Source organism: Onychostoma macrolepis, chromosome 04, assembly GCF_012432095.1.
Source record: "Onychostoma macrolepis isolate SWU-2019 chromosome 04, ASM1243209v1, whole genome shotgun sequence".
Classification (NCBI taxonomy): Eukaryota; Metazoa; Chordata; class Actinopteri; order Cypriniformes; family Cyprinidae; genus Onychostoma; species Onychostoma macrolepis.
The window spans coordinates 4,506,758-4,519,633 of record NC_081158.1 but is presented as its reverse complement, the minus strand read 5'-3'; the positions used below and the strand labels follow the sequence as shown (position 1 = coordinate 4,519,633).

At 37.4% G+C, this 12,876-nt stretch overlaps 1 protein-coding gene across 1 annotated transcript in view; it reads left to right on the top strand.

Moving 5' to 3' along the window:
- LOC131539246 (zinc finger protein 234-like) overlaps positions 1-11,570 on the top strand; it is a 33,206-nt gene extending 21,636 nt beyond the window's left edge. The window contains exon 6 of the mRNA XM_058773687.1: positions 8,819-11,570. Within this exon, the coding sequence (XP_058629670.1) occupies positions 8,819-9,909 (1,091 nt within the window). The 3' untranslated portion in view covers positions 9,910-11,570. The remainder of the gene's footprint in view (positions 1-8,818) is intronic.
- Positions 11,571-12,876: the final 1,306 nt, after the last annotated feature.

The following is a 12,876-nucleotide window of genomic DNA, read 5'->3' as shown; positions in this document are numbered from 1 at the left end:
TGCAAATGTTAGTAACTCTCTTTAAAATGTGAGATAATTTGACATTTTTAGGGTACGGTCAGGTATTCTTAGGTATACATGTCAAATGGTGTGACCTCAGGAATACATTATTATAAAAACGAGTATTAACTTTAAAAATATAATTTTTAACAATGGAAATGTCAAGCGGTGTAACCAGTTACACCATTTGACTCCTATTACAAGCCTTTATGTTAGGGGCCAGTTTAGTCAAATATCACTAGTTTATGATGCTGATTAAAGATGTAATATAAACTAAACTACTATTTGAAACTATTGTCAAGTGTTTAATGTTATATTTTTTGAGAAAGTGTTTTTTTATCTATAACTTTATTATTAAATCTCTGTAAGTCTAGGATAAAATAATGATGTTGCACAACATTAGTGTTTTTGAAATGTTTAGCTTTAATGCATATTTCTATTCCATTCGCTTAACATTTTAAAGGGATAGTTCACCCAAGAATGAAAATTACCACCTGATTTACTCACCTTCAAGCCATCCAAGGTGCATATGACTTTCGTCTTTCAGACAAATACAATCAGCCTTATATTCAAAAAATGTCCTTGCTCTTCCAAGCATTATAATGGCAGTGAATGGGTGATATTCAGTAGTCCAATAGAAGTCCAATAAACTGCATCCATCCATCATAAAAAAGTACTCCAGATGGCTCCGGGGGTTAATAAAGGCCTCCTGAATGTGCTTTTGTAAGCAAAATATCCATATTTAAAACTTTCAAAACGGGGTGGTCATGGGGTAATTTTTATTTTTGGGTGAACTATCCCTTTAAGCAATATATAGTATCATATAATATAATGTAATTCGTATATACATAACTGATTCAATAATGTGGCTGAAGGAAGTGGGTGTCTACATCTGAAAATAAATTCACTGATAAAAAATGTTAACCAAAGTAACAGTCTGCAAAATACAATTCATTAAATTTCTGATATTTTATAATTAATATTATATAACAGAGCCCCTTTTTCCCCAATAGATGCCACAATACAGTACGAAATTACAATAAGAAAATTTAAATTACAATACAAGACATGAGTTCACTGTTCATCACTGATCATTTTGAGTTGCCAGATTTAGTTTTTTTTAGCATTGAAAAAAAGCACTTCAGCTGAACTTGTTGAGTCATGCTTGATTTTCAGTGTCAATTTCTTCAACAAACAATGGCCTTTGGCTGTAGAAGCAACATGGTCAAGTGGTGTAATTGGTTTGTATCAATTGGCGTAACCAGTATTTTTCATAAAAATATAATTATATACAGGAAAATGAATGTTTAATAAAATGTAATCATCTAGTTTAGTATAATAATATGGTTTTTAATATTTTTTACATAATTTGTCAAAGATTATTTAGAAAACAGATGTGTGTTCTGCATATGACCTGCCATATATTGCAAAAAAGCATTAAAATTTACATTTAGAGATTAAATTGATTTTTGTGTGATATTTTAAAAAGTAAGCTTATATACCATCTAGGTGGATAAAATATTTAATATTTCTCATTCTTTGGCAGATACACCATTTGACATTTTTATGTACATTCAGTCTTAACTTTTGTTAAAAAAAAAAAAATGGTGCATGTGTTTCGGTCATTTTTTATTACATGAAATCAACAAACACGCCGTGTACATTTTAAAATACCTGATGCATGCTTTTAAAACAAGTTTTTAAAAGATTTTTGAATTTCTCATCTTGCCAACCCCTTTTTGTCACCGACCCATCTACCAGTACACTTGCAAAAAGCAAAAGTGTGAATGTGAGTGAGATTTGTTGTCTATAATTGATTTTTTTTTTTTGTTATCCTCACAATCACTTTATTAATTCAGGGTCATGTAAACATTACTTTCTCTCCAGACATGAATAACTCTTGATTAAAACACCTTTACTCTTCAAAATCCTAATATTTAAAAAGAAATGAGACTGAAAAAGATTCTTTTTTGAGAAAGAAATGAATAAACACTGTTTTTGTTTGTCACATTTTCCTGTGATGCACATGGAAGCTGACAACATTCAAAACTTCACAGCACAGCTGAGATGAGAGGACAGTGTTTGTCGAGTATGTTATTGATGAATGGCAGGTTTGAGGTCAGTCTGTGGGTTATAGTCCTGCACAAGACAGTTTTCTGGATCCCGCTCGTGCTCAATTTCTCACCGTTGCCCATCACGCTCAAGAGTAGAGCCGTAATGTAATTGTTTGCAGTTACAAGTTTAACGGGTGTTTTTGAAGTAAAATCAATTTCTCCTTAAGATTACTTCCTCTTTTTGGCCGGGTTACGTTTCTCTCTGTCATAAACTCCAGGGGAAGGCTTCTAAACATGTTCATTCGTTTGTTGCGTATACAAATAAAAGGATTACATGCCAAGATACTAGAAATCTTCTTTTATTCTTATAAAGTGCAAAAAAGCGCTCAGTGCATGTTAAAATCAACATACTGTATGTTTCGGTCACGCAGGACCTTCCTCAGTGTTCACATACTGTTGAAATGGTTAATTTTCCAATTCATTTTTCACATCTCAACACACGTGTATCTAATCAATTAATGAATCAGTAACAGACCATTTAGCCTACTTCATTGGCAATTTACAAATATATCCAGAGGATATCTAGAAAGATACAAAATCAAAGAAATATCAATCAAAATTTCCATACAATCCAATATAATATAATTGACCAACATGTGAACAAAAAAACCCCAAATACATTATAAAAAAAAATCTAGACAAATTGAAATCTTCATTCAAACTATTTGGTTGTACAGTGTTAAGACAAAAAATCCAATTACTTTCAGTTTGTAATAATTTACGTTCCAAATTAGTATGACAACGCTTTGGAAGTACCATATCTATTCCACAAAATGGAAATTCATTAACTGAATGATTTAACTCTGTGAAATGTCAGGCAACAGGTGATTTACTGTTGGCTCTATTTATGTCACTTCTGTATTCATAAATAAGAAATCTTAATTGTCGATTGGTCTTCCCCACATATTGAAGATCACAAGGACAGGAAAGTTAAATATATTACATTGGTTGGACGACAAGAAATAAAATGTCTAATTTCAAATTCTTGATGTCTAGAATAACTCACAAATTTATTCACTTTTTTAGTTTAAGACATGCCAAACAATGTCTACATTGAAAAAACCCCAATGGCCCTTTGATTGTTTTTGGATGCATTTCAGAGGTAGCTCTATCAAAATAAAATTTCATTTTGAAGAATAGCTAGGGTATTTGTTATGTTCGTATGTTTCTTATGACGAAAATTCATTAAAATTCATTAGAAGTTCATTTAAAGTTCTTCATAATAAATTTTAAGAAGTTAAAAGTTAAGAATCGAATTAGCCTGTAGTCTAGATATATAGGCTAATTCTATTTTCTTAACCTTTATTAGACTGCAGATTGAAAAAAATAAGAATTCTTGATAATCTTTAAAATGTGAGAAATCACTGACATAATTTAGGCTATACTTTCTTCGACTGCAGAAAAAAACAAAACCATTTAATTTGCATTGAATACCTGCTGGACACTGAAAGAGTACACCAAGTTTGCATTGTGGGTAGATGGAGCTTCTTTTACCGTGGGTGAAGCGGAAGAAGCCCCACCTTGCACTTGTCACGCAGCCAACTCCAGAGCCAAGCTAGTGTACCCCCCACTACATGGTTATGATGCCAGAGCCGATAGGGAACTCATGCCCACCATGAACACTGAGCCAGAGCCGATGCCCCAATGGAGCCAGAGCCTATAGCCACCTCTGGCCCAGAGCCCAAGCCCCACAGTGAGTCTGACCATCCTGTGCCACCATGGGAGCACAGATTGTCAAAGCAGCTTTACAGTATTAAACAGAAAAATAGTATGTTGATGATGGTTAACACTCAATTTTCCAGATCAAGTCAGTTCATCATTGATTCCATGATGTCATTGTCCAGCTTATCTCAGTTTAAATAGATGTACAATCGGTGTGCAAGCAAGTCAACAATAATGCCAGAAATTACGTGTCCCCAACTAAGAAAGCCAGAGGCGACAGTGGCAAGGAAACAAGATTAAACCAGCATGGCATGTTTTAATTTCAGAGTACAAGAAGTCAGAATTGAGCAGATGACTCTTTGGGTTCTCGTGGTCTGTGCCGATGGCCGTCAAGTCAGCATCTGATCTGGATACAGACTGGATCTGGTGGCTACGGTGAGCTCGGAATAAGAAAGGAACAGACTAATAATATAGCTGCAAGCAGCGATGACGGACCCAAGCCATCAGTGCAACTGCCACCCCAGTGGCATCAAGAAAAAGGGGCACAGCGGACATATGCATTCACAGTAACCCTCTGGCAGTCTGGTTTTAAGGGATACAGCAATTAAAGTGTTAATCCAAACCATCAAGCCTATGAAAGACTGTTACTTTAATAAATCGCCACGGCAACACCGTTCAATATATCCAAAATCTGTTCACAATTTATGTTCCTCAGTGTTTTGCAATCTTGTTGACAAAGTTTGGTGTGAATTCAATGATTTTCATAAGACTAGTGTGCAATAATTCACGGCCATATTTTTGCAAAAATTCAAATCAAAATAGCAGACTCCCTGTTGGTCGTAGCTAAAATTATAAAGTTGTCCGGCTTAATGTCACACCTATGTACCAGTCTCTGCCTGGCCCTAATGGCTGCAGATTCCAAGGTGTGTGCCAAGTTTCGAGAGTTTTTGAGCATGTTAAGGGCCCCAAAAACCTTGAAGAAAAATTAGAGGAATAATAATAAGAAGAATAATAATCCTAAGGAAAACAATATGGCCCTTCGCCCCTTTGGGCTTGGCCGCTAATTAGCGTAGATGCCATTCTTCTTACGATGTAACAAGTACATTGTGTTATGGGAAGTATTCCTGTTTCTGGCTGACCTAATTATTGCAGCCTAACAATCCTTTAACGGATTTGATTTATAGAAATGTGTGTAAACTGGGTTAAAGAGACGGTTCTTTAATCTAGATTTAAACCGACAGAATGCGTCTGCCTCCCGAACGACGCTAGGTAGATTGTTCCAGAATTTGGGCACTAAATAGGAAAAGGGTCTGCCGCGCGCAGTTGATTTTGATTTTCTAAGTATTATCAAATGGCCAGAGTTTTAAGATTGCAGGGGACGTGAAGAACTATTAGAGTTCTTCTCAAAGAGCTCGCTCAAGTACTGAGGAGCTAAACCATTCAGGGCTTTTTAAGTTATTAGCAATATTTTAAAATGTATACGATGTGTAATAGGGAGTCAGTGCCTTGATAAGCCTCAGGTTTTCCGGTCTCCAGCTTCATCCAGTCAAGATGATCCCATGACTCTGCCTCCAGCTTCTGCGCCCATTAGGGGCGTAGAATTAGGAGGACGTTAGGACTTATCCCTAACATAGGCTAAGCAATAATTTTGATCAAACAATTAAATGTATGTTTTTGTAATTTAGGACACATCTGAAATATGTCATAGCATTGATATTACCTAAGAAGCTAAGGTAAATACGTTAGAAAACAGCTCACTTTCAAGGACCCACATTTAATACATGGGCGGGGTAAGAACGTAAGGTAGTTGCACACTGGACGAGAAGCATAGCTGAGCTAGACAATGACATCTCTGAATTCAATAATGAAATTGAAAATTGAGTGTTTAATCTTATCATTAGACATTACTGACACTCTATCCTCTAATTTGATACTGTTAAGTGCTTTGACACAATCTGTATTGTTAAAAGCGCTATATAAATAAAGGTGACTTGACTTGACTTGACTTGACATAGCGCCAACTCACAGGTATTGCATCTAGTTCAAGACTGCAATCCAAAACTGTTAACATAAAAGTTCACTTCTGGAATTATCTATGTATATTAATAGCTCTATATATAGCTATATATATAAAGCATATGGATAGAAAGACAAATGATGTCCTGAAAGATGCAAAATACACAATCTTCCAGCCTAGGATGAAGTTAAGTTAAGTTAAGTCAAGTCATTATGTACATTAACAATAATTTGGGAGTCCCAAATTGGGACAAATATAATGTGATTTATGGAAGGCAGTGGCTATTTGCACTAAGTGCAAAAAGCATATTTTCTTAAAGGGGTCCTATTATGTTCTTTTACAAAGTCTTGATTTTGTTTTGGGGTTGTACTAGAACATGCTCTCATGCTTGGTGGTTCGAAAATCCCATTATTTTTCATATAATTTACATTATTACAATACCTTTCTCCCCAGCCTGGCACAAACGGCTCGATTAGTTCCGGGTTTGATGAAGGCCCGCCTTCCGAAAAACGAGATGTGCTGTGATTGGATGGATTAGATGTCCCAGTGCGTTGTGATTGGTGAACAGCTTCGATGGCGTTTCAATACTGCCCCACCCCTCGCCAAAACAGCAAGTTCGTCAATATTGCCATATCAGTTCAGACCCCAAGAATATTGAACAAGAGGATCATGCAGAACCTTTGCACGCACGGATATTACAAGACATATTAAAGTGGTAACGTTATTTGTTTTGATTTTGGCTAAATTATGTTTTAGATAGGATAATTCTAGCATTATAACATGAATTGCAGTGAAACTGTTATACAGTTGAATTTATTTATACCATAGTCCCACAGACTTACACTGTTTGTGGCGGCATATATATGCAAATTCATTCTCTGCCAGCGGGAGGCGCTGTTGGAGTGGTAGAGATCGAGGTTTCCCCGGTAACGCTGTACACAAAGCAGAGCTCCGCTCACAAACACTGCTTTATCAGACATTACGTGCAAGATGAAATAAAAATGACATCCAAATTTTCTGAAGACAGTCGGTTTCCTTCAGAAATACAGTGATATAAAAACACCCACACCAGGTTTTGATTTTGAAACGTGCAGTGCTCAACTAAGCGTTCTCCCCACCCAACCATTCGAATTTCCGTAGGCGGGATTTATTTCACCAAAAATCAACGTTGTAGTCCAAACGAGCCGTTCGTTGTAGTTCTTGAAAAGGGATTTTTTAAAAACGAAACATCTTCCTTTGGAGTGGGCTTAGAGATTTGTAACTTTGTAGATCTTTTTATGCCCAAACATACACACTACACACTGACTAAAATTCAAAAAGTGAAAAAGCATAATAGGACCCCTTTAACGAAAGATGCTATTTACACTAAGTGCAAATAGCTATAGATTCTATTTTCACTATGTTGAAATAGCAGGATTTTCTGCTATTTGTAATACTTACTGCAATTATCTGCACCTCAGTATTGTAGTTCATTAAAACAGTATGCAGTAATTACGTATTGAGTGTAAATTATAGTTTTAATTCAATTTATTAAATGTACTGTATGCTGCTTTATTGGGACAATAAGCCCTCCCTATACCTACCCTAACCCTAACCGATACTTTATTTTCAACTTTTCAGTTATTTCTGTAATTTTTATTGAAAATAAATGCCTTTCCTATATGATATGATATGATATGATATTTGAAAAGGGAGAAAAAAGTTCGCCAGAAGGCAGATTCGAACCCGGGTCGATTGCGTCAAAAAGAGTAGAACACGCGCTGTATTCTCTGCGACCATTGGAGCTGACAATCAACAGCCATCTTTTATAGTGTTGACTAGCCCAATCACACATTGGTGGGCGGAGTTAGTGTAAATAGCCTCTGCCAACAAGTTTATGGAAAACTATGTGAGTGGTCCTCTGTGGCGTGGCAGGATTTGGAACAGCGTCCTGAGTCGCCGCGGGCAGTCTTTAACTTAATGGCCCAGCGTTTCCCAAACCCAGTCAACCACCCCACCTACTTAGTTTGTTCTAAGTGCCCTACAAAGTGGACGTCACAGGATATTCCACCATGATTCCAGTTCAAAACAAGTGTATATGTTCCTTTCAAAGTGCATTAAAGTGTGCGAGATGTCAATTGTATTTATTTACAGAGGTATATGATGTCCACTCGTCTGTGTGTGAAGATGCTGCAGGCAGAGGCGCAGCGCAAATCCATGAATGAATGTTCCGAAGTGAAGTAAACTTCAACAGATTTCCCCTGCTCAGGGAATAGGGAGCAATGAACACAGTGTAGGGATCATATCAATCGGAACACAATTAATGCACGTAGCTCTCTTGAATCAGGTGTGTTATATATGCAGAACAGGGGGGCACGAGGACTGGGATTTGGAACCGCTGTAATAGCCTATGTTGTTAAACTGAATCTACAAAGCAAACTAGCTGGAAATATCCACAAATTAAAAAAAACAGTACTTAAATAAGAGTGTGTGGTTTATCTGTCAATCAGATGCGCGTTAAAGTTGTGTTTGTTACTGCAGCAACAGCACACGTCTGCTGTGCGTTACGGCTCCGATGCGGCCACCGGAGCTGATCGCGGCCACTCAAGTCAATGCCTGTGTTTATACCAGCCGCACCGCGCACTTTTCTGAAGCATCCCAGAAGTGGCTCTCCGTGCTGCTTCGCTAAAGATTAGCGCCTAGCCCTATTTTTGATGGATTATAATAATAATCGTCTTGCTATCATCATAGGCATCAGCAACAGGCGATATCTCTGACTATCGTTAATAATATACACGATACTATCGGCACAACCCTAGTGCTGTTGCGCTTTGGGCATCCTAAGTTCGAGTCTTGCCTCGTGGATCTTTCCCAATCCTGTCCCCTTCTTTCTGTCCCATGTCTCTTCCTTTCCTTTTCAAACTTTCAATAAAAAAGATATAGGACCTAGCATACATGTTGGATATGATGGTTTACATCTTTTTCATGTCTGTTGCTTTGTACAAATAAACTGGCGTTAACTTGTTTTTGTTTATTTTCACGTTAGACCTGATGCCACTGAAAGAGGAGAGTCGAGACCTGAATGAAATGGAAGAGAACAATGAGGATGAGAAATGCCATGATATCATGACTGGGGAAAAATCTTTGAGTGACTCGCAGACTCATGAAACAGAAACTAGGAACCTTAAAGGCCAGATGAGAGTACATACTATAGAGAAGCCTTACTCCTGCCAACAGTGTGGGAAGAGTTTTGCACTAAAAGGAAGTCTTAACATTCACATGAGAGTTCACACTGGAGAGAGGCCTTACTCCTGTCAAGAGTGTGGGAAAAGTTTTGCACTAAAAGGAGATCTTAAATGTCACTTGAGAGTTCACACTGGAGAGAAGCCTTACTCCTGTCAAGAGTGTGAGAGGAGTTTTGCACTAAAAGGAAATCTGAATAGCCACATGAGAGTTCACACGAGAGAGCGCCCTTTCACCTGCCAACAGTGTGGGAAAAGTTTCAGTCAAAAAGAAAGCCTTGAAATCCACTTAAAAATCCATGCTGGAGAGAAGCCGTTCAACTGCCCTGAGTGTGGAAAGAGTTTTGAACTGAAAAAAAACCTTAATGTCCACATGAGGACTCACACTGGAGAGAAACCTTACTCCTGCGACCTGTGTGGGAAGAGCTTCACACGAAACGAAACATTTAAGGGTCACATGGCAATTCACAAGGGAGAGAATCCTTTTGATTGTGATGAGTGTGGAAAGAGTTTCAGATATAAAAGAAACCTTAAGCAGCACATGAAGATTCACTCTGGAGATACATGTTTCATTGAGAGGAATCGCCTTAAGAATCGTGTACGACATCACATTGTAGAGAAGCTTCACACATGCCCTCACTGTGAAAAGGGTTTCACAAAACGAGCAAAGCTGGAGGAGCACATAAGAATTCACACTGGAGAGAAACCTTTCACCTGCCCTCAGTGTGGAAAGAGCTTCACGATTAAAGGAAACCTTAGGATTCACATTAGAGTTCACACTGGAGAGAAGCCTTACAAGTGTCCTCAGTGTGAAAAGAGTTTCACATATCACACAGACCTGAAACGACATTTGCAAACTCATTCTGTAAAGATAATTCTGATTTCCATCGTGTGACCAAGAGGTTTAGAAAAAGGAGGCAATAGAAAATGTTTATCTTTTAGAAAACAATGTTACATTCACACACCACAGCTGAAAGTGAGCTTCATCTGATTCAACTTTGACTACTTTTTTATTTATTTGTATTATATTTTTATATCTTTTACCTTTTTATTCTTCACCTGACCATCTTCTTTGCTATGGTTTCACCCTTTAATTTAGACCAGGGGATGGCAACCAATAGAGAAAACTGCATACCAATGTTTGTTTTGAGGTCCTCTGCACAATCTGACCTGTGTTGCAGCCTGGAATTGAACTGCTGGTTCAGCTATTGTCCTTTTGCATTATTACACACTATTTTACCTATTTAATACTGTAAAGTTGCTTTTACACAATCTGTATTGTAGCATTTGGACTAATCCGACACAAAATTGTTCATTAGATTTAACAAATAAATTTTTCATTAGATTAACAAATAATCACAGACCCCTCACCCAATAAACATACTGAGTGCCAGGATGTCTGTGAAGGACCCCAGGCCCCTGGTTACCATGGCAACCACGGCACCTCAGCCAGATAAGATAAACTTTACGACCTAAAAGTATGTAGAGAGAATCTTCCCCCCTACTCGATTCTCTCTAAAACAGACACATACTGCTATAGGAAATGACTTCTTTCATTAATTCATGGACAAACTTTTCTATGGCCTTAATTGCATATCTCCAGGTCATTGTGTATGATTACTACCTTCTTGTATGTGGTCTTTTGTATTGTATACTGTTTTATGCATGCTTATGATAGAACCACTCATTCATGTAATCTTATCTATGCCATGTTTAGTATCTATGAATTCGTCTTCTGATGATCTAAATGAGAGAGTATATTATATGTTGGTATATATGCAACCTGTTAGTGATCTAAGAATCTTTAGTTATTTTTGCATCAACACCCAGTTGAATTACATATGCAAATTACTATCCTGTGAAAACAGAGAGTCGTAAAGACTTTCCCTTCGAAAGTGCAAGTCACCATTGGCTCTTTGACCCCCGAGAGGTGTAACCTCCACAGAACTTAAAAGGCCTCACTTCAGTGACTCGCCTAGCTTTTAGTCTCTTCACTCGTCTCTCATCACCTTCTCGTCTTCTAGTGACTAAGTCCCAGAGCCGGCGCAACCGCGCCTGGCAGGTCTTGACACAGATTTTTAGATTCTTTTATATTCTGAGAAGATGAGGATGTGAGCTAGAACTCTCCTGGAACCCTTAAGTGTGCCGGGCTTCGCCCTTGACTTTCCATTCAACAAAGATCCTCAGATCTTAGCTCTTCTTCACTTCCTACCTGGGAAGAAACTCCCAATCACCATCGAGTCAGGACATCTTTGGAATTCATCACTCTTCAAACCTGGCAGAACGTGATCGCAAGTCCAAAACCTTGAAACCATCAAGACTTTCATCACTCACTCGTCAACGACCAAGGCAATGCAAGTATCGTACATTCAACTAAACGAGACAGAGGTTTAGTATAAGCTATAGACCCTGTTATAAACTCTTTTCATAGCTTCATTGTCTGGTTTTCCTGATGATTTCATCCATCAAATCTTATTTGCCCTTTCCCCATGTATGAGTGATTGTATGTTTGTTTATTTAGATTAGTTATGCGTGTTAGTGTTTAGTTAATAAAACTTTTGTGCACAAATTACATGAGTTTCTGGTCCTGCTTGTGAATAATGTCCCTTTACGATTTAGACCCTTGCTACATGCTCTAATGCATTAATACTGTGGCCACGAATATATCCTTTCTTAGAGTTGATATGAACTTACACTGAATGTTCGCTGGACGAACAAATTAGTTGATGGCAATTTAATTCTGCTACAGTTACTACTGGCAGCTGATATAAATAATTGTAATTAATCATAATTAATTGTAATTATATATACATTTCCCTATTGAGCTAATTTGCTACAGTATTGTTAAAAGCGCCATATAAATAAAGGTGTCAAAATAATTCAGATGGCCAATCAAATTAAAGTAGCCGATGTTTTCTGTTCACAGAAGCAGAGCGTGAATGCTAGCGCAAAGTGTAAATTTAACCTTGAAAAAGAGTGAGGCAAAATGGAAATTTCCAAAACGCAAATCATTTAATATTAGTTAGTTCACCCGAAAATGAAAATGCTGTCATTAATTACACACCCTCATGTCGTTCCAAACCCACAAGACCTTCGTTCATCTTCAAAACACAAATTAAGATATTTTTGATTGTAATAATAACTTTATTTTTATATAGTGCCGTTAAAAGTTTCTAAATGCGCTTTACATAATAAAACAAGTAAAAATACAACACGCGACAACCAGTTAAAAACAAACTAAAATATGAAAATCAAGACAGTCAAGAAAAAGCTAACCTAAAAAAATGAGTTTTTAAGTAAGATTTAAAAATACTTAAATTCTGTGCATTTATAATTTGTAGAGGGAGTAATTTCCAAGGCCTAGGAGCGTAGGAAGAGAAAGCCCTGTCCCCTACAGAGCGTAACCGTGTCTGTGGAACTACCAATAAACCAGCTTGTGAGGATCATAAATGACGCTTGGGTGTATATAAAGCTAAAAGTGCAGATATTGAGGGGCCAGACCATGCAGTGCCTTACATGTGAGCGTAAGGATTTTAAAATCAACTCTGAACCTGACTGGGAGCCAGTGCAAAGACTTTAGAATTGGTATAATATGCTCATTTTTCCTGGCACCAGTCAGGATCCTAGCAGCTGAGTTTTGCACACATTGCAATTTGTTAAGTGTGGTTTTAGGAACCCCAACAAGAAGTGCATTGCAGTAGTCAATGCAAGGAAGAACGAAGGTATTAATAAGCCTTTCAGTCACAGAGAAGGATAGCATAGAACTGAGTCTAGCAATATTTCTGAGATGGAAAATGGAGTTCTTAACAGTGTACTGCACATGATAGTCAAAAGACACACTTGAATCAAATATAACTCATCA